Here is a 27,423-nt window from a genome sequence, read left to right on the forward strand (position 1 = left end):
AGGGGAGGAATAAAGGACAGAGGAAGATGCCGGGTGTCTGGGGCCAGTGTAGCAGCTGGGCTGCAGCTACTTCCAGTGTTCCTCTCAGACTCAGTCCCTTACTGCAAGCTGGCTAGTAGCTGCTGATCACTGTGGAGTTCCAGCCCTTGTCTTCCCATTCATAAGCGTAGGCGGATCTGCGCTTGCAGAGGAAGGGATGTCTGACTTTGATGTCTCGTGTCTGTGTGAGTGTGACCCAGCTGGTCGGCCATCCATCACATGTACAATGTGTCGGTGAGTGATGACATCATCACAACCCCACAGCCTGCTCTTCGAGCGCCTACTGATCTGTGTCAGTGTTGGTTGTGGTGTGTTGTGTTGGATCTGTCACTGCATGGGATCGCTCAGTTTAGCTGCCTGCTGCCACAGTGTTTTACCTCCCCCCCATTGCCTGGGGAATTCCAGCCTGGGATCTGTCAGAGTGTGGATCCATTACCCTCCACTCACTGCAACTGTCACCTTGCCACTGCCAGCCACATATACAGTCCATCCGTGGCACTGATTTTGTCTTTGTATTGGTGCTGGTGGCATCTTATGGCACTTATTTTTGCAAATTAAAAGAACTTTAGCAGTTTCATGTTTTGTTGATTTAATATTTTCTACTGTTTTTGAAATAGTTTTTTTTGGGGGGGGAGGTGGGGGGGGCGCAAGTAGCTGGTTTTGCCTAGGGAGCAATAGTCTAGCAGCGGCCCTGGTTAGATGACCTAACTATCATTAGTTACATAGACCGCATATGTCCACCAGCTCCTCTAAATCATGTAAGTTGTTCTGAAACTGAAAGCTCTTCAGATGAATTAAAAAAAACGAGATTTCTCAATTTCACCAACAAAGATTTTGGCCTTTTATTTGTGTGTTTTTGTTTAATCATGTCATGTTTTCCAAGCCAGTGTCAAAAGAAAAAAGCACCTGTCACCTGCCACTGGAGTGGGGCAGTTGGCGCCCCTTGCAGGCAGGTTTGGGTTCTGCAGGCTGAAGAAGATTTTATTATGAATTGTTTCAGGAATGGCTGGAAGGACATAATAAATCTGAGGAAATTGATTCATTTGGAAGGATGGTCAGACAATGGGGCCACTGGAAAGCTTTTAATCGATCAGTGAGAGGTGGATGAGTGCCCCAGCCCTGATCCTAACGTTTCCCCTGTGACTACGTTTGACCCTCCCCTGGACTGTCTGAACCTTCCCTACCCATCTATCATCCCCGATCTGGCAAAATCAGCTTCCCTGTGTGGTCAGAGTGATCGCTGACCTATCACCAGGACACAGACACCACATCATCCTCTACCCCTTCACATTATGTTTCTGTATTGAAGTGTCAGCTCTTTTGCCAAGATCAGAATGTTTCTGCCTTGGAATGTGCTTGGTGACAATCTAGAAATTCGCCAAAAGCCTGCACAGTTATAACATGATGATCCTCAAAATGCTACTTGCCTGGCCATGTACAAGCATGCAGCCAGTGAGATGGAATCAGACTCCACCTGAGCAGGACAGTGATGCATAATGTACTGAAGCCATTGGATAAGCCAGGCAAGCAGCAAAGCCAGTCTCCATCTTAGTACAGCTTTACCAGTTACAGGTAGCCGTCACCTGATTGTCAATGCCAGGTGAGACGGCCTTTTCTGGCAGACAGGTACAGTGGCAGTACAGCACTCCTATACACACAGCGCTCTCACTGACATCACTGTCTCCTAGTAAATGTCACTGCAGGCTGGCAGTGGTCGCTGTCAGGACTGCCACTGAAGTGTCATGGCTGCCAGATCTGCCTTTTCCCATAATCCTCTGCATAGGAACCCGGATGTGAATAAAGCGGCTGAATCATCACTGACTTTCTTTCCCATAACGCCTGCATCTAAAAATGTGGCACAGCTGTAGTTAAATTAGAGCGCTTCTAAACTCCAAGAACAAAAATGTATATACACCAGCCTAGCAATTCTGAAATGTGGTGGCTGCATTTGTTTTCTTTTGTTCAGGCTTTTTTCCTATATCTACACATGGTGATCCTGCCAATGACACACTTCCTGTGCTAAGGTGACAACACTCACCCACCATACTGTATCTTTGGAGGTATAGCACTGTCACCCCAGGACAGAAAAGTGAGTTAGAACTACTGAACACCTCCCCTTCTCATCTGAATAACGTGGAGGGAAGATGTTCTGTAGATCACAGAAAGAATTGGGCTGATAATACTGCTTGAGATTTCAGTACAGGAACACTGGATTTCTGGCAGGATCAGCAGGGATTTTTTTGAACTTGCAGCCACAACTAACTGGCAAGCCACAGTTTATTAAATTGTCCTTGTTGGGTTTATAGATATGCTTTAATTCACATAATACGTGTGATTAATTGCATAGTGTTCAGGCAAGGAAGCAAATCTGGAAATGCAGACGATGGTTTATTATGTAAGGCTCCATGCACACTAGCATTTTTGTAAGCATTTTTTTTCTGCTCCCAGAATCTAAATAGTGTTTTCCTATGTGTCCATGCACACTACTGTAGGATATTAGAGGTTTTTGAGCTTCAGTGTCTAGAAGCAGAAAAATAAATAGTTTTTGTAGAGTTTTTTGGAGCACCTTTCCAGCAAAAAAAAAGCTAAATGCTGCTAAAATGCTCCTAAGGCCCCTTTCACATGGCTGTTCTGATCGGATCCACCTGCCTGTTTTTCAGGCAGACCCAATCGGATCCTCCATTCTCCTCTATGGAGAGGCGGGGTGTAAACGGACATGTGTCTGTTTACACCCGCCGACATCCAATCCGATCCAACATGCAAAAAAGAGACGGCTGGGGATCCAATTCCCCTTCTGTCCGTCAGATCGGGCTGGATGAAAACAGACAGGGGGTCCATTTCCATCCGTCTGCCTATTGAGGACAGCGAGCTGCTCTGTGTCCGCTCTGCAGCAGCTCTTAACTCCTGTCACCGTGGAGGCATATGAGCGGTGGCTGAGCGTTAAAGCTCACCTGTCATGTGGCAGCATATATGAGTTATGCGGTCAGCAATGGGTTAATGGAGTCCAATCAACAATGATTTTCAACTAAAGTGACAAAAAATACAAATGGAATGTAGCAGGATGAATTATTTTTCTTGAAATAAATAAAAAAAAAATCAAACAGTTTTTTTGGTTTAATCTTCATTCTTGAAATTTAATTACAATTACAAAATCGAATGTTAAAATTTTGAAGCACTTTTGAATGACACTTGTTATGTCTCTGATGGCACAGTGGAATGTACTGGCGAGATTTTTTGTATGAACGTTCATATGAAACTCTACCAGTACATTGGCAGCTCCTGGGCAGTCTGTGCAGCAGGTGGGTGCACATGTATGGCCAACAAAGTGACTTAGTGGTTAGCACTTCTGTTTTGCAGAAACAGGACACCATCTGCATTAAGTTGCATGCAGGATTGATGATGTCCCAAGGGGGCGGGGTCACCTGGTGACATCAGTGGGTGGCCCTGCCCTTTTGTTTATTTAGTGGCAGGAGGCAACGGTGTCGTCAGGCAGCGGATGCAAAGCTCTTTTTTTTTGTTATCACATTGATGCAGGATTTACTTCGGGGGATTTGTTTTCTCCTTTTTTTAATAAAGGACTTGTTTTGTGAATGAGTAGGAGTACAATGTATCCCATACTCATTCATATGAGGGAAGGCCAGGATCTAGGGGCTCCCTTGTTAATGTGGGCTTCCAGATTCCGATAAGTGCCCTGTTTGCAGACCATGAAAACCACCGCTCAGGATTTGTGGGGAAGAGACCCTTGTGCCCATCAACTTGGTTACAAGGTGCTTTGGGGGGAGGCCCTACCCCAAATCACTCCCCATTTTGAAGGCATGTGGCCTGGTATGGTTGAAAAAAAATTAAAAAAATCAAATTTCGGCATAAATTTAGGCCAAATGTATTCTGCTACATGTCTTTGCTAAAAAAAAGTGTATATTAATTGGTTTTCATGAAAGTTATAGCATCTACAAATGGCAGTATATACTGTATACTGGAATTTTTTATGTATACTAGTAATGGCAGCGATCAGTGACTTATAGCGGGACTGCGCGGGCTTTCTGACACTGGGGGGGGGAACTGATGAACTGCCACTGACATCCCCAGTGACACTAATGCAGTGATTAGGGCTAATAAAAAGCACTGACACTGTACTAATGACACTGAGCAGGAAGGGGTTAACATCTGGGGCGATCAAAGGGTTAACTGTGTGCTGTTTTACTATGTTGTCTGTGTATGTTTTACTATGTAAGCACGCTCCTTTGTATCGCTCTGCTATGCTAGGTTTACATACAGACCTCTCCCCTGTCAGTGTTGCTCGGTGATTGCCAGGTGTCAGCGGGGAATCTCCAGCTGGGACCCAGTGATCGATATCTTTAGCTGCCAATGGTGACTAGGGTAGGGCGCGTGCATGCGCCCCCTACCTGGAAATACAAAATCATGTATATATATGTGATTTTGCGCAGCCCTTCTGCCCTGTAGCAGTAGTTCTACTATAGGGCAATCGGGAAGTGGTTAATTGCCAGCAATTCTCTTGTTTACATTCATGAGTCAATGGTTGTTAAAGCGGAGTTCCACCTGAAAAAAAAAAAATGTCAGCAGCTACAAAAACTGTAGCTGCTGACTTTTAAAATACAGCCACTTACCTGTCCCTTGGTCCTGCGTTGTCCTCACCACCACTGGTTTCACCGACCGTCTTCTCTCCCTGGCGCCAGCATCTTTATTGTGGGCACCTGGCTGTGACAGCTTGCGGCTTCACAGCCGGGTGCCTACTGCACATGTGCGAGAAGCGCTGCGCTTCATGAATGGCCCCGTAGTCTTCTGCGGCCTGTCACTTGTCTCAAAAGACTACGGGGAGGTAGGGGGGAGGACTACTTCCGCTTCTGATCGCCTAGGCGATCGCAGCGGGATTGGGAACGGGTACCTGTCAAATTCGGGCACCCGCTCCCCCCCCCCCAAAGGTGCCAATGCTTAATGGGTAGCGGGGGACAAAGGCTTAAAGCGGAACGTCCCCTTTGGTGTGGAGCTCTGCTTTCAGGATGTGGTGGCCGGCTTGCGGAGCTGCTTCTTAAAGCGGAGTTCCACCCAAAATTGCCATATTTGTCACCTTTTGGGGAGGAGCGGATACCTGGTTTTGACAGATATCCGCTCCTACTTCCGGCTCAGTTTGTCGCGGCGAAGTGAACCGGACGTTTGGCCCCCTCCTCCCTCCCGCACTCTCCTGGGAACTTTCACAGGTCCCAGGAGACTGCCGGACCAATTAGGAGGCGCAGGGTGACTCGCACATGTGCAGTGGGCACCAGGCTGTGAAGCCGCAAGCTGGTGCCCACAGTTGAGATGCCGGCGCCGTGGCGGAGAGAAAGAACGGCGTGGGTGAGAACATTGCTGGACTCTAGGACAGGTAAGTGTGTGTTTATTAAGTCACCAAATACAGTTTTTGTAGCTGCTGACTTTTAAGAAGCACTAAAACAGCTGGAACTCCGCTTTAGCAACCAGCTACCCGACACAAAAATGGAAAAATGTCAGGAAAAAACGCTCCTAATGAGCATTTTTTCCCAGTGTTTTTCCAGGATTTCTTCAGCTCCTAGTGTGCATGGAGCCAAGTGCTGCACTGCATAACATACGGCTTTTCTTGAATCATATAAAGGCTCTGGAGTGCAGCCACAAATCTGTGACATGAGTTAAATGATTTCTAGAGTTAAAGTATGAATGAAGCGACCTCATCTAAGTAACGCCGAGCGATCCCAGACACGTGGCGCCCCCTCCTTCTCCGCTCCAGCAGTGATGTGACACCAATTGTGTCCTGCCGGCTGCAGATGGTATAAATCCCCCTCCCCCCCTCGCCGGTGCTGCAGTGCAGTTATTACCTCATGATATGAATACATTCCGGCTCCTTGGAGAAGCTGTAGGCGTAGCCACTGGAAGTCGTGCCAAAATCAATGGCCACCACCACCGAGAAGTTCTGTTCGTCCGCCGAGCCGGAATCCGAGTCCTTCTGTAAGAGCCAATTGGGAGAGGTTAACCCCTACATCACCGCTCTCCCACCCAGCAGCCAGTCTGTACCCCTTTGGTGTTCCCGATGGCCGAGCTCTGCCACCTCAATAACGGGGACCTGTCAGCACAGTGGCTAAATGGTTAGCACTTCGGCCTGGCAGTACTCGGGTCATTGGCTCGAATCCCAACCATAGCACCACCTGCCTGGAGTTTGCATGTTCTCCCTGTGACTGCGTGGGTTTCCTCCCACACTCCAAAGACATGCTGGTAGGTGAATTGGCTCCTGTCTAAATTGGCCCTAGTATGTATATGTATGAATGTGAGTTAGGGACTTTAAATTTTACGCCCCTTGAGGGTTAGGGACTGATGTGAATGTACAATATATATGTAAAGCACTGCGTAAATTGACAGCGCTATATAAGTACCTGAAATAAATAAATAACTTTACACATCTGCATAAATACATTCCTGACATGTCACAATATACAGCAACAGCATCATTTCTTATACAATCTCCAGATTTTATCATTAAAAACTCATCCTTAACCTCCAGCCAGTGACCTTGCCTAGGCTGAGATGATGTCATCAGTCTGCTGCAGGCAGGAGGAAGCATTTCCTCAGTCTCCTCTCCTCCAGTGATCAGACTGCAACATTGTAATTTTGTAGCAAAACACAAGGTGAGAGGCTGCAGCAGGGGCTGATCTGTGTCAGACATTTGTGAACACGGCCAAGGACTGCACAGGCACTAGGATTTACATGATTGTACTTCAGCAGGAGGTAGATGGTGACCCTGGATGATGTCTGAACAAATATGGCGCTGTTCTTCTGGAGAGAAAAGCAGATGAATGCATTGCCAGTGCTGTGATCCTTGTGAGAGGGCATAGATACTAGGACGGGTTACAGCAATGTGTTGCACATGCACATGCAAAATGTGCCTTGCTGTAACACCTTCCAATCTAACAGCCAATTTCCATTTTTTTTTTCAGGCAGCAGACCACAAAAGGTTCATTTAGAGCAGGGGGCCAGTTTACTGACCTTCAGATTTAGGGCGCCGGATTGTGGCCAGTGGGAGTAGAAAAGGTCCCAACGTCAGTAGGAATAAACAATGCCTCATCGTTCGTGTCAGTGAGAGGAACAGCTCCCCATCATTGGTGTCATTGGGTCCCACTGTTGGTATCATTGGGATGAATTATGCCCCATCACTGGTGTCAGAGGGAGCAAAAGCACCCCATCATTGGTGTCATTGGGATGAATTGTGTCCCATTGTTGGTGTCATTGGGATGAAGTGTGCCCCATCATTGGTGTCATTGGGATGAATTGTGTCCCATTGTTGGTGTCATTGGGATGAAGTGTGCCCCATCATTGTTGTCATTTGGGCCTGTCGTTGGTGTGATTGGGATGAATTGTGCCCCATCATTTGTGTCAGTGAGAGGAAAAGCGCCCAATCATTGGTGTCATTGGGCCCCATTGTTGGTGTCATTGGGACCCCTTGTTAGTGTCATTAGGATGAATTGTGCTCCATTGTTGATGTCAGTGGGAAGAATAGCATCCCATCATTGGTGTCACCGGGCCCCATTGTTAGTGCCATTGGGATGAATTGTGCCCCATCATTGGTGTCATTGGCCCCCATTGTTGCTGTCATTGGGAACAATTGTGCCCCTTCATTGGTGGTGGTGGTGGGGGGAATCATTCCCGTTGTTGGCATCAGTGGAAGAAAATAGTGCCCCAAGAGCCGGGTACAAGCATGCAAAGGGCCGCATCTGGCCCCCGGGCCACAGTTTGGAGACCACTGATTTAGAGTAACACAATGAATAATGATAATTTGCTGATATTGTAAGAAGGAATTCATGTTTATTAATTTTTATTGAATTAATAAAAATTTCACAAATTCTGTAAAGTGACCCCAGTGACAGAAATGTGACAGCAATCATCCAATCTGATTGAATTTAGACCTGGCTAGCCAGTCTTTCTCAGGGAGGATATAGAGGAGGCACCTCTGGGGACATAGAAAGCAATCACAATTCCCAATTGCGTCACGCAACAATCGTGGCAGAATCACACTGCGTTTGGGGTGTCATTATTCTTAATGGCATCCAAACGCCTGTCATGTGTTTGGCCGTGGTCTGGAATCGTGGGCAGGATCACAGCAATTCCAGATCACGGGTTGTGCACGGGAGCGTACATATGTTTCACACATCGCATGTAGGGCAGTCCATTTATTTCTATGGACTGCTCTACTCGCTTGGAATGTGGAGAAAGAAGTCCCCTGCCCTTTCTAAAAATCATGCTGCATCAAACCGCATGGGCTGAGGCATAATGTGATTTGGCACATGCGTAAGGATTAATGGCAGTGCTTTTCTGTGCGTGTCAATTTTGCATTCAATCCTGACTTGCATAAATATGAACCTAGGCTACAAAATGGGGGGGGGGAAATGCTATATAGTGTACATTGTTACATTGGATTTACTAAACCCCGGACCCTGCATTCACTATATCTGGTCTCCCCGGACCCTGCATTCACTATATCTGGTCTCCCCGGACCCTGCATTCACTATATCTGGTCTCCCCGGACCCTGCATTCACTATATCTGGTCTCCCTAGGACCCTGCATTCACTATATCTGGTCTCCCCGGATCCTGCATTCACTATATCTGGTCTCCCCGGACCCCGCATTCACTATATCTGGTCTCCCCGGACCCTGCATTCACTATATCTGGTCTCCCCGGACCCTGCATTCACTATATCTGATCTCCCCGGACCCTGCATTCACTATATCTGGTCTCCCCGGACCCTGCATTCACTATATCTGGTCTCCCCGGATCCTGCATTCACTATATCTGATCTCCCCGGACCCTGCATTCACTATATCCGGTCTCCCCGGACCCTGCATTCACTATATCTGGTCTCCCCGGACCCTGCATTCACTATATCTGGTCTCCCCGAACCCTGCATTCACTATATCTGGTCTCACCGGACCCCGCATTCACTATATCTGGTCTCCCCGGACCCTGCATTCACTATATCTGGTCTCCCCGGACCCCGCATTCACTATATCTGGTCTCCATGGACCCTGCATCCACTATATCTGGTCTCCCACAGTACATAGAACATGGAAATGCACATTTTTAGTAAATATAAACTGCTAAATACCTTTTCTCATCAGCAGTTAGAGCAGTCTTGTGACTTCTATCAGTGTCTGGCTGAGCACTGGTTCAAGCTTGTAGGAGGAGTTTTCATTCTCCCCTGATTGTCCTATGAGGCCGCATAAACCCTGACTCTGTCTGGACATCACTGACTGGCCCTGCACCGATCACATTCACCCTCCCCAGAAAAAAAACTCTCTAGCAAATAATAGGACCTCTCTAGCGGGGAAATAAGAATCAGGGAAGGGAAAATAGAAGCGGATTAAACTTCAGATTTAACCAGAAAAAAAAACGACATGTGACCGGAGTCTCCCGATCTGCGAATAATACCGACGTTTGTATGTCACAGGAAAGGGAAATGACCAGAATGGAATAATATACAATTTTCTGTAGGTTGTAGATAAACCACAAAGATGGTAACTTACCACAGCGATGTGAGAGGGGGAGAGCGGCGTTATTCCCGGATCCCCCAAACTCCGTGCTGGGGAGGAGTATGCCGAGGTGGAGACCCTCTCTGCAACAAAGAACAGAGACAGACTGTCAGCTCTTGGGACCAGTGTTCACAGTGATTCTACTATACCTCCTACCTATAGGATCTCTGCCTGTTATACAGTAATGATAGATTGATACATCTTTCCTAAAGGTACACTTGCAATCAGCCTCCCATATCAATGGGATTTCAGTTATGAGTGGAGCAGCAGATACTTTCTGATATCATACCTTTCACAGTCTCTGGCTGTAAGATCATGTGTTCCTTGCTCCGCCCTCTCTCTCATGCGAAAGGGAATCATGTTTACTGCTATGTCCCCTCTCTGACCATAATAAGCAGTCATGTTCCCAGCTCCACCCCTCTCTGATCATAATAAGGGAGTCATGTTCCCAGCTCCACCCCTCTCTGACCATAATAGGATGTCATGCTCCCAGCTCCACCCCTCTCTGACCATAATAAGGGAGTCGTGTTCCCAGCTCCACCCCTCTCTGACCATAATAAGGGAGTCGTGTTCCCAGCTCCACCCCTCTCTGACCATAATAAGGGAGTCATGTTCCCAGCTCCACCCCCTCTCTAATCATGATACGTGAGTCATGTTCCCAGCTCCACCCCCTCTCTAATCATGATACGTGAGTCATGTTTCCAGCTCCACCCCCTCTCTAATCATGATACTTGAGTCATGTTCCCAGCTCCACCACCTCTCTAATCATGATACGTGAGTCATGTTCCAAGCTCCACCCCCTCTCTAATCATGATACGTGAGTCATGTTCCAAGCTCCACCCCCTCTCTAATCATGATACCTGAGTCATGTTCCCAGCTCCACCACCTCTCTAATCATGATACGCGAGTCATGTTCCCAGCTCCACCCCCTCTCTAATCATGATACGTGAGTCATGTTCCCAGCTCCACCCCCTCTCTAATCATGATACGTGAGTCATGTTCCCAGCTCCACCACCTCTCTAATCATGATGCGTGAATCATGTTCCCAGCTCTGCCCCCTCACTGACCATAACAAAGGAGTCACTTTCCCATCTCCGCCCCCTCTCTGACCATGTTAAGGGAGTCATAGTCCCCTGCTGGATTTTCAATATAAATAGATGACTGGGGTATCCACCCTAAGCTGACACTTCATTTCTATATGGACTGACACTGTTAAGGGCCAACTTTTGGTGGAGTCATCCGCTGGCTCCTTTTACCTGTGGATTCCAGCAGTAACATTTCCTCATTATGGTTCCTGACTCCACCCCTATAGTCTTTAGGTGTTCCCACCCTCTTTGGGATGTTGTCTACTAGCAATACCCAAATTCATCAGTAAGAATGGGACCCCTCGAAATGGTTGCAGCATGAAACTAGTGGAGCTGGGAACTGTCTACTGCTACCTACCAGAGATGTGTTGTGATATTGCAATAAATCTGCTGATGTGCAGCCTGTTTGTATCTAGACATGTAGAAGAAACTGTCAGGTGGATCAGGTTTCTATCACCCATACACTAATATATCAGTTTTGGGTGGAGTAAGCCTTTAATTAATAGGTTATTATTCCTTGAATCACTCCCCCCCCCTGTGTCAGGGTAGAGGGGCAGAGCCCCCCCCCCCAGGATATCTACTCTGAGAAAGGAATTCCTGTGCTGTCCTATCATTGTCTTCCATCACTCAGAGCCCTGCTGAAGGGAGATCAGATGGGTGATAAGTGGCGGCTTCCTGGGAGTCTCTTGTAATGCTCAACACAATTAATATTCATTCTGTCTGTAAGTAAGATCTTTCACATTCCATTGCTGACTGACACTTCCTGTCCATGTGGAATATAATGTCCAGGGTTTACTAGTGAGACCATTAACTGTGATCCGCCACATGACCATTAACAGTGATCCCACCACATGACCATTAATAGAGATCCCTCCACATGACCATTAACAGTGATCCCACTATAAGATCATTAACTGTGATCCCACCACATGACCATTAACAGTGATCCCGCCACATGACCATTAACAGTGATCCCACTATAAGATCATTAACTGTGATCCCACCACATGACCATTAACAGTGATCCCGCCACATGACCATTAACAGTGATCCCGCCACATGACCATTAACAGTGATCCCGCCACATGACCATTAACTGTGATCCCGCCACATGACCATTAACAGTGATCCCGCCACATGACCATTAACAGTGATCCCACTATAAGATCATTAACTGTGATCCCACCACATGACCATTAACAGTGATCCCACCACATGACCATTAATAGAGATCCCTCCACATGACCATTAACAGTGATCCCACTATAAGATCATTAACTGTGATCCCACCACATGACCATTAACAGTGATCCCGCCACATGACCATTAACAGTGATCCCGCCACATGACCATTAACTGTGATCCCGCCACATGACCATTAACTGTGATCCCGCCACCTGACCATTAACAGTGATCCCGCCACATGACCATTAACAGTGATCCCGCCACATGACCATTAACAGTGAACCCGCCACATGACCATTAACAGTGATCCCGCCACATGACCATTAACAGTGATCCCGCCACATGACCATTAACAGTGATCCCGCCACATGACCATTAACAGTGATCCCGCCACATGACCATTAACAGTGATCCCGCCACATGACCATTAACAGTGATCCCGCCACAAGATCATTAACTGTGATCCCGCCACATGACCATTAACTGTGATCCCGCCACATGACCATTAACAGTGATCCCGCCACATGACCATTAACAGTGATCCCGCCACATGACCATTAACAGTGATCCCGCCACATGGCCATTAACAGTGATCCCGCCACATGGCCATTAACAGTGATCCCGCCACATGACCATTAACAGTGACCCCGCCACATGACCATTACCAGTGACCTCGCCACATGACCATTAACAGTGATCCCGCCACATGACCATTAACAGTGATCCCGCCACATGACCATTAACAGTGATCCCGCCACATGACCATTACCAGTGATCCCGCCACATGACCATTACCAGTGACCTCGCCACATGACCATTAACAGGGATCCCGCCACATGACCATTAACAGTGATCCCGACACATGACCATTAACAGTGATCCCGCCACATGACCATTAACAGTGATCCCGACACATGACCATTAACAGTGATCCCGCCACATGACCATTAACTGTGATCCCGCCACATGACCATTAACAGTGCTCCCGCCACATGGCCACTAACAGTGATCCCGCCACATGACCACTAACAGTGATCCCACCACATGGCCATTTCCAGTGATCCCATCACATGGCCATTTCCAGTGATCCCATCACATGACAATTTCCAGTGATCCCATCTGACCTTTTACCAGGATCACATCACATGTTTTTTTGCATTGTCACAAGATATGTATCTGCGGAGTCAGATTCTGGTGCAGACTCCCATCACAGCTCCCCAACTGTGCTAATCTGTAAACACTGCAACAATGTATCTGGGCACAGTTCAATCTGTAAACACTTCAACAATATACCTGGGGACAGTTCAATCTGAATACACTGCAACAATATATCCGGGCACAGTTCAATCTGTATACACTGCAACAATATATCCGGGCACAGTTCAATCTGTATACACTGCAACAATGTACCCGGGGACAGTTTAAGCTTAATACATTGCAACAATGTATCTGGGACAGTTCAGTTTGTATACACTGCAACAATGTATCTGGGAGACAGTCCAATCTGTATACACTGCAACAATGCAACAATGTATCTGGGAACAGTCAAATTGTATAAATGGCAACAATGTATCTAGAGGAAAGTTCAGTCTTTATACACTGCAACAATGTATCTAGGGGACAGCTCTATCTGAATACACTGCAATAATGTTTCTGGGGGCAGTTCAATCTGAATACACTGTAACAATGTACCCGGGGCAGTTCAATCTGAATACACTGCAACAATGTACCCGGGGCAGTTCATTCTGAATACACTGCAATAATGTTTCTGGGGGCAGTTCAATCTGAATACACTGCAACAATGTAACTGGGACAGTTCGATCTGAATACACTGTAACAATGTACCCGGGGACAGTTTAATTTGTATGTTTTTAGATTTTTTGGCTAACACAAAATTAGAATTGTTTATTCCATGTCGTGTGAATAGTGAACGACACTGATGGATGGCTCACAGCGTGCTGATCGCCAGCCACAGACATTTCAGCAAGATTGTCTCCGCCAGTCCCTGGAAATGTTGGGAACCCCAGAACATTGTGAGTGGAGTAAATAGAAGAAATACTGGAGATCAGTGATAGTTGGACTCCAGCTGGCGGAGATGCGATCACAGAGCGGCCCTTTCAGTCTCTCACGGATCTTATTTTAGCTCTTGGGGGCCCTTTGATGTTGGCAGAATGGTCACATATGGCACAGAGGAGTCCAGAATAAACCCAGCTTGTCCTGTGAGAAATCAGGAGGGAATGCCCTTGGCAGCCATCTTCTAAAAATACTACTTTACTGGCTGTCATACTGATCCTCTGGTCTCAATACTTTGAATTATCACCCAGAAAACAAATAAACAGATCAAGAGTTGGAATTTCATTTCACTTAATTTCACCTGTTGCATGCTTGTTCTGGGCCAGTGAATCAGGGATGATCAAAATCAGAGACAGCAAGGCAAACAACATTTTCAAAGTAAGGCCATTAATGGCATCCCCTTTATTAATTGCATGACTGGTTTCCCTTTAAAGTGAATCTCTCTGTCTACCAAATAGAGGGAGTACAATGAGCTTCCCGTGTGCCTCTCTGATTCAGGTTTCACATATGTACATATAAAGACAGTGCTGGTGCACGCATAACATGCCTACCAACACACTGGGGGCACAGTTAACCCCACCTTCAATCTGCCCTAGGCCCTCCCTTTGACTGGGTTGTCCCACCCAGAACCAACCGGCTTACCAGTGTGGCCCCCCACAACCCTTTCTTGCTGACCAACATATGTATAAAAAAATGTCCTGTCTGCAAGGATTATACCAAGACCAGGTGCAGACTGACCATTTGGAAACTCGGGCACTGCCCAAGGGCCCGGGGTCAGTAGGGGGCCCCATGAGATGCCCCTGGTACCTTTTTCATAGGCTTTTTTGAGTTTGGGAAAGGACACAGGGGCCCCATGATCCCTTATTGCCCGGGGGCCCCATGAGTTGTCAGTCCGCCCCTGACCAAGACCATGGTTGTATCATGCCATTTAACTTTATTGCTATCACAAGGAGGCACACAAGCCCGGTTGTAGTAGCTTTGGGAAGATTACAGGCAGGGGCGTCACTAGGGTTGGTGTCACCCGGTGCGATAACACTTGGTGACACCCCCTCCGATGATCCCCGCAGAATGGATCAGATCTGCGAATTGAGCATAATGAATCAGACTCCGATCCATTGTGCTCCCCAATCCGCAGATTCGATCCATCCTGCGGGGATCATCGGCTTTCTTTACAACTTACCTTTTCGAGGAGCGGGTCCGGTGTCACCCCGTATAGGTTGCATGTCGACGATCCCCGCAGGATGGATCAGATCTGCAGATTGAGCATAATGAATCAGACTCCGATCCATTATGCTCCCCAATCCGCAGATTCGATACATCCTGCGGGGATCGTCAGCTTTCTTTACAACTTACCTTTTCGAGGAGCGGGTCCGGTGTCACCCCATATAGGTTGCATGTCGACGATCCCCGCAGGATGGTTCGGATCTGCAGATTGAGCATAATGGATCAGAGTCCAATCCATTATGCTCCCCAATCGCAGATCTGATCCATCCTGCAGGGATTGTTGGTTTGCTTTACAACTTACCTTTTTGTGGAGCGGGTCCGGTGTCACCCCGTGCAGTAGGTGTCACCCAGTGCGGAGCGCACCCCCCGCACCTGCCTCGGGATGCCACTGATTACAGGACCTCTTTGTAGAGACATCAGGGGTCTATTAGACCCCTGATATCTTCCCCTCCCTCCGAGATTGTGAGCTTGAAAGAGCAGGGCCCTCGAACCCCTCGTGTAGTGTATTGTTACTGTCTTGTCTCATGTTCTGTCCCCCTTGCTACTGTACAGAGCTGAGCATACCCTTTGGCGCTATATAAATACTGTATAATAATAATATCTCCCAGTTTTTCTTTATTAAAAGTCTTGCTATCAATAAACATAAAATAATATACAGAATATACAAAAATAAATACTTATATACATATTTACACAAAAACGAAAATAAACATAGCAAAATCTGCTATCAGACAAAAACAAAACTCTCATAATTGAACATGTCATTACTGGGGGAAATAAATCTTACTAAGATTCACATCACTACACCAGACATCAAACCTGCGAGGTCAAGAAACAACCCCACCCCCCATTATCCATGCATGCCTTTTTCAAAAATAACATTTTAACCAACAAAAACTAAGGGAGTGAATAGAACAGCATAAGAAAAGAGCCCCTCAAATGTATCTAATTCAGGGGGTTGAGGTCCCGAAAGATCCAGGCACATGCTTATTCCATCAAACTGAGACTACAGTAGAAAAATATAAGAACTCGTCGGCATTTCATCTGATAAATGTGGCAAAGGGGTTGATACCTAAATCCTGGCAAGAGCAGGAAATACCAAAAAGAAAAGGTTGGATAAATAGGGTTGACTTTGTATACAAGATGGAATAACTCTACCATCAGGAAGAAGATAGAATGGAGCAAATCAGAGAAAGGTGGCAGAAATGGGATACGTCTGAAGAGCAATTTAACCTACTTAGCGGTATTCCCGAGTGTAGCTCGGGGTAAAGTTTCTGTACCAAAAGCGGTAACCCCGAGCTACACTCGGGCTTACCATGCGGCGCTGCTCTGGGGGTCCCTGCAGCACTTACCTTGTCCTTTGCTCCCGTGATGTGTCCCCTCCAGCGTCCCCGGCCATCTCCTCCCGCCGATGCCAGCATCCTGCTTCTGTGTTCCGGTCCCTGTGACGTCAGGACGTACGGGCGCCGGAACCGGCGGGAAATTAGAATTTTTTAAAAAATGTCATTTTTGCTGTTATTGCTATTTCAATGCATTTCACATACATTTTGTCCCTACTGCTTTGTCCTGTCCCCTGCCTGCATTTTGAATGTTCTTTCTGCCTGGAAACTGAGAAAAGTCCATGGCGTCCAAAAAGGGTCCCTTTACGTCAAAAGCGGTTTTAGAACAGCGATAGTAAATCAGAACCACTTGCATAATTGAGTGATAATGATTTGTGGGGGAAATTCGTCATCAGACACTGAAAACGATTTTGCGACTTTGCTCAGCGATGTGTGAATTTGCCTCTGTATTTCAAATTTCAGTGTTTTTGGTTTGATTATATTATTGAATTAAATTTATTATTATATTATTATTTTTATGATTATTTATTAAATTATAATTTATGATTTCGTGTTTCAAGTTTTATCATACCCGGAATGTTTACTAGACTCTTGTTCGGACAGATTTCAGTGAGTTATTCCTAAAAATTACAGCCTACAATAAAAAACTACATATTTCCATGCAAAAAAATGGTACCGCTTTCAGCACAAAAAATCGTAAAGAATCATACCGCCGAGGAGGTTAAAGAAAAATAGAGAGAAGATAAGAAAGGAAGAAAGAGAAGGGTGCCTTGAGAGGGAAGACAAAAGAAGAGGAGCGAGGAGATAAGGGGGAAAAAAAAAACAGGGAGTAGAAAGGGGGTGGGAATGGATAGGTGGGGTTTTTCTTTAGAATAAAGAGGTATAAGGGAGCTGTGTATTGTTGAAAATTTTAAAATAGTAATAGTGTAATGTGATATATTGAAAAATTTATAAAAAATGTATAAAAAAAAAAAAGAAAAGAAAAGAGCCCCTCACTCAGAGATGGACATTTCACCAAAGCCAGGTCTGATATTCCTCCACGCCCTTATCCAGACAACCCGAGGCTCCCTGTCCTTCTCAAGACCCCGAATCTTCCCTACCTCACCCAGAATATCGTGCACCACCACCTCTACAGGGAGGACTTTTTTCTGCACGGTAAACTAACACATAAGTGCATTCCATGTGAAGTAACGAACTATACTAACTAGAAAAAGTGTGTCTAAATCAAAGTCCCAGTGAGCTGGGAATGCCCCGTACACCCACTCTGCATAACTCATGGGATAGAGAAAGGGGATGCCCAGAACCCTCCTCACCCTTTTATACACCTCTATATTAAAGGGACACTGGAGCAGAAAGTGGTCCATAGACTCCACTTTACCAGCACACTCCGCTCTACGACAATCGTGATCATCCACAAGGCGATGCTTCAGGTTCCCCCTGATGTCTCCAAAGCAGCTAATCAAGCACATATTGTTCTAGATTACCAGCTCTCCTGGCTGCAAATACAGCCATGTTCTTGGCATAACCGCTTGCTGACAGGACATTTTTATACGTACATTGGTCAGCAAATAGTTAATTATGTAAGGACCACCCACTGATGGTCCCTTTATTGCCTTATTGAGTTACTGCGCCTCACTCAGGACACTTGCCATCTGCAGTCAGAATGAAATTGATCTGGAGGTCAGGTTGCCTTCCGCTCATAATCAGATTAGATTTCACCATACACATCAGATGGTTGTACAACCCAAATCTATCTAAAGCTCACTACATACAGTCAGGTCCATAAATATTGGGACATGGACACAATTCTAAAATTTTTGGCTCTATACACCACCACAATGGATTTGAAATGAAATGAACACGATGTGCTTTAACTGCAGACTGTCAGCTTTAATTTGAGGGTATTTACATCCAAATCAGGTGAACGGTGTAGGAATTACAACAGTTTGCATATGTGCCTCCCACTTGTTAAGGGACCAAAAGTAATGGGACAGAATAATAATCATAAATCAAACTTTCACTTTTTAATACTTGGATGCAAATCCTTTGCAGTCAATTATAGCCTGAAGTCTGGAACGCATAGACATCACCAGACGCTGGGTTTCATCCCTGGTGCTGCTCTGCCAGGCCTCTACTGCAACTGTCTTCAGTTCCTGCTTGTTCTTGGGGCATTTTCCCTTCAGTTTTGTCTTCAGCAAGTGAAATGCATGCTCAATCGGATTCAGGTCAGGTGATTGACTTGGCCATTGCATAACATTCCACTTCTTTCCCTTAAAAAACTCTTTGGTTGCTTTTGCAGTATGGAACTGGGAACAAGAGCAACTGGGAACAAGAGCAACTCAGCCACCAAGTGGTAGGCCACGTAAAATAACAGAGCGGGATCAGTGCATGGTGAAGCGCACAGTGCGCAGAAGTAGCCAACTGTCTGCAGAGTCAATAGCTAAAGACCTCCAAACTTCATGTGGCCTTCAGATTAGCACAACAGTGCGTAGAGAGCTTCATGGAATGAGATTCCATGGCCGAGCAGCTGCATCCAAGCCTTACATCACTAAGTGCAATGCAAAGCGTCGGATGCAGTGGTGTAAAGCACGCCGCGACTGCAATCTAGAGCAGTAGCGATGTGTTCTTTGGAGTGACAAATCACGTTTCTCTGGGTGGCAATCCGATGGTCTGGGTTTGGCAATTGCCAGGAGAATGGTACTTGTCTGACTGCATTGTGCCAAGTGTAAAGTTCGGTAGAGGGGGTAATATGGTGTGGGGTTGTTTTTCAGGGGTTGGGCTTGGCCCCCCAGTTCCAGTGAAGGGAACTCTTAAGGCGTCAGCATACCAAGACATTTTGGACAATTTTATGCTCCCAACTTTGTGGGAACAGTTTGGGGATGGCCCCTTCCTGTTCCAACATGACTGCACACCAGTGCACAAAGCAAGGTCCATAAAGACATGGATGAGCGAGTTTGGGGTGGAGGAACTTGACTGACCTGCACAGAGTCCTGACCTCAACCCGATATAACACCTTTGGGATGAATTAGAGCGGAGACTGCGAGCCAGGCCTTCTCCTCTGATATCAGTGCCTGACCTCACAAATGTGCTTTTGGAGGAATGGTCAAACATTCCCATAGACACCCTCCTAAATCTTGTGGACGGCCTTCCCAGAAGAGTTGAAGCTGTTATAGCTGCAAAGGGCGGGACCAACTCAATATTGAACCCTACAGACTAAGACTTGGATGCCATTAAAGTTCATGTGCGTGTAAAGGCAGGTGTCCTAATACTTTTGGCAGTATAGTGTATGTTACAATCTTTGTACAATTTCATTTATATCAATCAAAACTATGGGGTCGACTTATAAAGAATTTGCCTCTGCAATCACTCAGCCTTCATGAAGATTCCTCATAATGTGTCTAATATGCTTATTTTCTATATTATCAGCTCCATCTAGTGGCCATATTGCGGTATTCTCCTGATTGCAGTATTTCAGGAAAATACCACATTATGGCCACTAGATGGAGCTGATGATCACAGGGAATACACATATTAGACACATTATGGGGGTATTTGTGGCAGCTGTGCAAATGCTGATTTATTACCCCTATGTAATAAGGTGACCTACCTAAACTATCCATTCAATGTATATCCAATCAAGCAGGTCCTGGTACCTTGTAACACATACTTCTTAATCGTACCAGTTTGGGTGTTCTTAGGCCCGCTCCCTTTGGTATTTTTACCTTTCATATTGTTTTTGAAACTTTTTACTCTTATTTCAAGGAACTCCTGTTCTCTTACTCCTCCCAATCTTCAGACCCGCCCTAGGAATCTCCTTTTTCTTTTATTTTTCAGATTGAATATTTAATACAATGTCTTATTATAGGCACATAGGAATCTAGTACGTGAACTCAATGCGTATAAAAGTCTAATATACAAGTCCAATGTATAAAGAGTGTTACAGAGGACCTGCAGGAAAACCCGCGGTCATCACTCACCCTCCACGTTGGAACTTCACTCCAGAAGCGTTCCTCCTCTGTAATTGTGTCCTCTAGTCTCCTCTTGAAGGGATTCCTAGGGGTCTCATATAACTCCTATGGTTTATCTTCTCATCACATGTCTCCTTAGATTATAGGTGGTATACAGCGCAGTATACAACACGGGTTAATAATATAACAGAGATAGGAGAAATATGGAAGTTGGAGGGTTTAGCCGTATTGAGAAGGTGATAATATGAAATTGTTAGACTGTAGACTGTAGAGCTGGTATGGTATGTAGATAGTTTAGAGGTGGGGGTAGATAGAGGAGACAGGACGATGGATAGAGGAGACAGGGCGACGGTAAGCAGCTGAGACTATTATAGTATATTGTGGGGCAATATGTAATTTACCTTCCACCTCTTTCACCCTCTTGTTCAGATGCCGGGCAGTCTCTCTCTTTATCACACTCGGAGCTCCCAGAGCTCCTCCGCGGCTTCCCACGTGTCGGGGCCGCTCCAATGCCTCGACCATCTCACTGGTGTCTCCCTGGCAACCCTACTCCTCCTCCGAAGCCGCCACGAGACGCCAGAGGAAAACACGAGGCGTCCTTCTCCCGGCTCTCTCCTGGATCCAGGCTCCGACCGTCTCCCCGGCAACTCCACTCCTCTTCTGCAGGCGCCGGCGGTCGCCAGTGGAGAACCCCAAGGCGTCCCCCCTCCGGCTCTCTCTCCGGCACTCTCCTGGGTCCCAGCAGCGCAACCGTCCCCGGAACTCCGCGACCTCTCTCCAGCGGGTGAGTTACCGCTCACCCTCCATGCAGCTGGTCTCTCTGGTCTCTCTATCGGGGCCTCATGGGGAGGATAGACGAGGGGAGGCTAACGGAGAGTGTTTGCTACCCACTCTTCCGAGCCGCCATAGTCAGGCTCCACCCCCCCCTGACGAATAAAAGCCTCAGTTGGCAATAGAGGCTTTCCCCAGAAATGTTACCCCAGAAAGAACTCAGGGAATAAGTGAAAAAAGTGATTTGGAAATAAGCTTGGATAATAGCCCGAGACTTTCCCTGGGCCTAGTATATAATAGTCAAATGGAAGGTACGGAACCGAGAGATCTTGAAAGAGATTTGCAAATACCTAATAAAAAAGAAATGGCGGAAATGTTTAAAGGCTTGGAAAAATCAATAAAGCAGGAGATGGGGATGATCCGCGAAGACTTGGGACAATTGTTAACTAGGGTGGAGGAAATAGAGGAGAAGGTTCAGGCCCATGCCCAGGCCATCCCAAAATTAAAAGAAGTGGATAACGGAAGATAGAAAAGAACAAAAGAGATTACTTTATATGATGGAAGATCAACAAAATAGAGAAAGGAGAAATAATCTCAGAGTAAGAGGAGTCCCGGAACTGACACAGGGGGAAGATTTAAAAGAGCTAACTGCCAAAATTTTGATCTCCATAATGGATAAATCGGATGAGGAGATGCTAAAATTGGATGAAGTTTACAGGATTGGGAAATATCATCAAGAAAAAGGGGTAGAAAAACCAAGGGATATAATTGTGAAACTCCATAACTACGGAGATAGAGAAGAGATATGGAAAAAGATTAAAGGAAGAACAAATATTACATACGAAGGAAAAAATATTCAAATTTTTGCAGATTTAACAGCAGAGACTCTGAGAAGGAAAAGATCACTGAAACCCCTACTAGAAGTGATGAAAAAACATAATGTGAAATACAGATGGGGCCGGGACATAAGTTTAATTGGGTGGAGGGATGGAACTACAGTGTTCCCTCGCCACTTCGCGCTTCATGTTTTGCGGCTTCAGTACTTCGCGGGTCAGCAGCCACATTGTGGAAAGGAGTGTTGTTTCATGTTGATGCGCAAAAGAGAAGGATCCCTGCATGTCAACCAAAGAGATGAGTTGACTCAGAGTACTGTACATACCACGGGCTTTCATAAAGGCGCGTGATTGGTTTCCGGTGTGACATCGACCAATAAGAGTACGAGTGGATTTATCCCTGTGAGTTGATTGTCTGCGCATCATTGCAGCCTCACTTAGCATCTTCCCTTGTTGTATCTCGACAGTCTTGTCCATGATGTTTACATATTTAAAACATTCTTGTACAGTACCCGCATACACAAAAATTCCTAGGGGCAAATACTACTTCGCGGTTTTTCAGCTTTTGCGGGAGGTTCTGGTCCCCATTAACAGCGAAAAACGAGGGATCACTGTACAGCTATATTAAGATCTCCGGAAGATATGGAAGACTTTTGTGATAAATTTGGACTGCAGAGACAAGAGATACCTGGTTGGGAAGTGGGGGATGGAGAGGTGGACAGCTGTGGGTCAAGAATGTGGCAGCTGGTTAAAAGAGGAAATAGAGAAACAATAGATAAGGGGACACCGGGGAGGAGGGGGGGAAGGTGAGCGGTCATGGTCAGAGTCGAACCCCTATAGAGGGATCAGAGGTGGAAAATGATCCGAAGGCATAGGAGGCCTGGGGGGGATGGGGAGGTGGGAGGTTGGGGGGGGAGGAGATCTCAGGGGGGGAGGGTTAGGGAGGACGGGGTTTTTAGGGGCAACACTCTGCATAATGGAAGAGAAAGAGATAGGAAAAGAGAGAGAGGATAAGATATGATAGATGGAAGATCTCCGATTTATAACTTATAATGTAAAGGGATTGAACTGTCCTGGGAAGAGATTTAAATTATTTAAGGAGCTACAGCATAGGGAGGCTTCGGTGGTATTTCTGCAGGAGACACACCTAGAGATTAAGTCAAATATAAAGTTGTACTCTAGAAGTTACCCAACATGGTTTTATGCGGATTCCCCAATCAAGAGAGCTAAGGGAGTAGCAATAGGGATTGCAAAAAATGTAAGGCTGGAGATAGACGAGAGAGAGGTAGATCCTGAGGGGAGATTTCTGTTCTTAAAGGGTAGATTACAAGAGCAAGAATGTACAATTGTAAATATCTACTGCCAAAATAAAAAACCAGAAGTTTTTCTGAAGGGTGTCCTGAGAAAACTGATGGCCTTTAAGAAGGGACGTTTGATAGTGGCAGGGGATTTGAATTTTTGTATGGACCCACAAATGGATACGACATCTTCTGTGCAAAGAGAGGGAGGTAAAGCTTTGAGAATCCTGAAGAGGGTGATCCATGAGTGTCAACTGGTGGATATTTGGAGAGTGATTCATGGAAAAGAGAGAGATTATACCTTCTTCTCCAAAGCACACGAGATGTACTCCAGATTGGATTATATATTAGTAGATCACCAGCTTATAGATTTGGTGGATAAAGTAGAGATAGAGGTCTTTTTCGGATCATGCCCCTGTTTCACTGAAAATGAGATGGAGAAGACGATTGACAGGTGGGATAGGTTGGAAGTTGAACGAGGCTCTCCTCCTGGATCAGGAGGTGGATCGAAAACTTAGAGAAGAGATTGAAAGATACTTTCAAGAGAATGAGACAGGGGAGGTGTCGGTGGCTACAGTGTGGGAGGCCCATAAGGCTTATATAAGAGGTATCCTGATTGCGTCCGGGGCAAAAAAGAAAAGGGAAAGAAGAGAAAAACTTACTGGGTTGTTAAAAGAAATAGCTGAGTTAGAGCAGTTACATAAAAATAAAAGATCAGAAAAGATAAGACAGAAGGTGATAAAAAAGAAAGAAGAACTAGAGCTACTGATGGAGGAGGAGAAGAGAAGAGTCTTTAATAAAGTTGCAAGTGAGAGATATAATTGGGGAGATAAACCAGGAAAATATTTAATGAGAGCCTTGAGGAAAAAAAAAAATAGGAATTATATAGAGAAAATAAAAAACTCCAAGGGGGAAATGGTTTACTCTACTAAAGAGATCATCAAGGTGTTTAAAGAATATTACAGCAAGCTATATAATATTGCCTCCCAAGACCCAGTAAATATAGATGGAAATGAGAGAAGAGAGAAAAGAAGGGAATATTTAAAAAAGGCAGGATTACCGAAGTTAAGTAATGATCAACTGAATTCCCTTGATTTGGAAATCACACAGGAAGAAATAATAAGAGCATTAAAGAATACTTCGACGGGGAAAAGCCCGGGCCCAGATGGTTACACAGTGAGATACTATAAAAAATACAGTGACCTGTTAATACCCAAACTGAAGAAATATATGAATGCCCTGGGAGGAGAGATGGAGATGAGAGGGGAATCTTTACAGGGCCAGGTGGTGTTGATACAAAAGGAGGAGAAGGATCCCTCTCAGTGCTCTAGCTATAGACCGATATCACTCTTGAACATAGACACCAAACTATATGCAAAGGTCCTAGCAAATAGATTAAAAGATCTTATGCCAGAATGGATCCAGGGGGACCAGGTGGGTTTTGTCCCAGGGAGGGAGGGCAGAGATAATGGCCTAAGAACGCTGTTGCTTATCCAGAAAGCTAGGAAGGGGAAAACCCCGGTAATAGTACTTTCGATCGATGCTGAAAAGGCATTCGACAGAATGGATTGGAGTTTTATGATGGATACCCTAGAAACTCTAGGAATAGGAGTAAGAATGAGAGAGTGGATAGGGAAGCTGTATAGAGAGCCCTCAGCGATAGTGATGGTTAATGGTGAGAGGTCGGAACCGATTAGAATGTCAAATGGAACTAGACAGGGATGTCCATTATCTCCATTGCTGTATATATTGGCATTAGAACCATTATTGGCAACTATTAGGAAGAATTTAGATATAAAAGGAGTGCAGATTGGGGAAGTCGAACATAAAGTAGCTGCCTATGCGGATGACCTATTGTTCTATGTGGGAAATCCTAGGATAACACTCCCAAATCTAATGAAGAGCTTAAAGGATTATGGGGAGCTATCAAACTTGAAAATCAATCCAACTAAAACTGAGATCTTAAATGTAAACCTGTCAAACAGTGAAAAAGAAAAAATACAAAAAGAATTCCCCTTTATATGGAAAAACAGAGAGATAAAGTATTTGGGGGTGAAACTTTCTGCTTCAAGTACAAACCTGTATAAATTAAATTATATCCCACTCTTAAATGAGATTAAGAAGGAACTAAGGAGATTCGAGGGAGGTAACCCATCCTGGATAGGCCGTATAAACCTGATAAAAATGATAATCGTACCAAAAATCCTCTATAAATTTCAGATGATTCCAATCAAAATCCCGGAGGTCTTTTTTAAAGTAATAAAAAAGATGTTAACAAAATATATATGGAGAAATAAAAAACCTAGAATATCATATGACTTGTTAAATAGAAATAAAGAGAGAGGAGGCTTGGGAGTGCCAAATATTAAGAGGTACTATAAAGCAGTAGTCCTAGCGAGAATTTATGATTGGACACATAATTTTGAGGGGAAAAGGTGGGTTCAGATTGAGAATGAATTAAGTGGAGTTACCTTGAAGAGAATTATATGGGCACCAGCACAATATAGAGGGCTAAAAGATACCACGAGTGTTTTTACATTAAATGTTTTTAAAGTTTGGGATAAATTGCATAAATTTATGAAATGGGATTTTAACTCGCAATTAATTTCACTGAGGAATACGGATTATTTTCCTCCAGGTAAGGAGGAAAGTATAGGGAAATGGATTAGAAAAGAAGATATCCAACTGAGAGATATAATGGAAGGACAGGAATTGAGAACACTTGGGGATTTGAAAGGGGATAAAAGGGAACTTTTTATTAAAATAGATGAATGGAAATATCACCAATTAAAACACTTTGTCAGAAACCTCCCAAAACCGTTGAGATCGAGAGAGGATTGGAACCTGTTTGAGAGGTTGTTAGAAACACGAGGTGACGGGAGGCGAGGCACTGCAAAAATTTATAAAACCCTCACTGAGTTAGACACTTACACAAAACCAAGGTATATAGGTAAATGGGAAATAGATCTGGGAATAGAGATAGATGAGGATAAACAAAGGAAAATATATAGATTAATACACGAGAATATAAGTATGAGAGAGGTGGAGGTAAATTATAAATGTTTAACGAGATGGCACATTACACCGAATATTGAGTATAAGATATGTGGGGAAAATTCACTAGAGTGCTGGAGGGGATGTGGAAAAATAGGCACATTATATCATATATGGTGGGAGTGCCCAAAGATTCAAGGTTTCTGGGAGATAATTGTCCAAGTAATTGAGAATATCTCTGGGATAAAGATAGGACTGGACCCAGCAGTATGTCTACTACATAGTACAGAGTTATCAGTAAATAAGTACAAGGATTCGGGTATATGGTGCTATCTAAATGCGGCGAAGGGTCTGATACCTAAGTTTTGGCATAGACCAGAGGTGCCTAAGATAGAGGACTGGGTGGAAAGAACTAATCAAATTTGTAAGATGGAGAGATTGTGTTATATGCAGGAAGACAGGATGGGGTTGTTCTATAAGAGGTGGAGAACATGGGAAGAATACATGGTGAAATATATGGAGTAACTATGTGAGAAGGATAGAAGGTTTTAAATTCCCTATATTCGCGTATGAAGAGGGATAATTGAATTATGCAGAGTGGGTGGGTTTATATGGGGGGGTTTTTTTTTGTTTTTTGGTTTTTTTTGTTTTTTTTTCTTCCTCGGGTGGGGGGGAAATTAGAGTGAGGAGGGGTGGTAAATGGGAATAGAGATAGTTAGAAATGTTATTAAAGATATGTAAATTTGTATGAGAATAATGCTGAAATGTGCAATATATATGGAAAATAAATAAAATTTAAATTAAAAAAAAAAAAAGCAGGTCCTGGTACTACATAGTTTGTTGGTAGATCTAAAGTAAATTGTACAATCAGATTGTTATCATGTATGGAAAGAATAATACCGACCATTGTACATTCGGACTTTGATTGGACGGTCTATACAGTCCATTAGGTTGGCGTATTGCACAGTGTCGGGTGGTATGTCCGCTCTCATGCAGCAATGATCCCAGACAGAAGACAATGATATGGGAACACCCTCACTGGAGCCCCTTATAACCAGGGGAAGAA

General features: G+C 45.0%; 1 protein-coding gene across 1 annotated transcript in view; it reads right to left on the reverse strand.

Annotated features, from left to right (window-relative positions):
• Nucleotides 1-27,423, reverse strand: part of LOC149445231 (heat shock 70 kDa protein 12A-like) — a 95,934-nt gene that overhangs the window by 41,575 nt on the left and 26,936 nt on the right. The window contains exons 2-3 of the mRNA XM_089654068.1: nt 9,581-9,669; nt 5,886-6,013 (exon numbers count right to left, since the gene is read on the reverse strand). Of these exons, the coding sequence (XP_089510194.1) occupies nt 5,886-6,013; nt 9,581-9,669 (217 nt within the window). The remainder of the gene's footprint in view (nt 1-5,885; nt 6,014-9,580; nt 9,670-27,423) is intronic.

This window comes from Staurois parvus, unplaced genomic scaffold, assembly GCF_062004578.1.
Source record: "Staurois parvus isolate SC_StPar_1 unplaced genomic scaffold, SC_StPar_1.0 ptg000737l, whole genome shotgun sequence".
In the NCBI taxonomy this organism is placed as follows: domain Eukaryota; kingdom Metazoa; phylum Chordata; class Amphibia; order Anura; family Ranidae; genus Staurois; species Staurois parvus.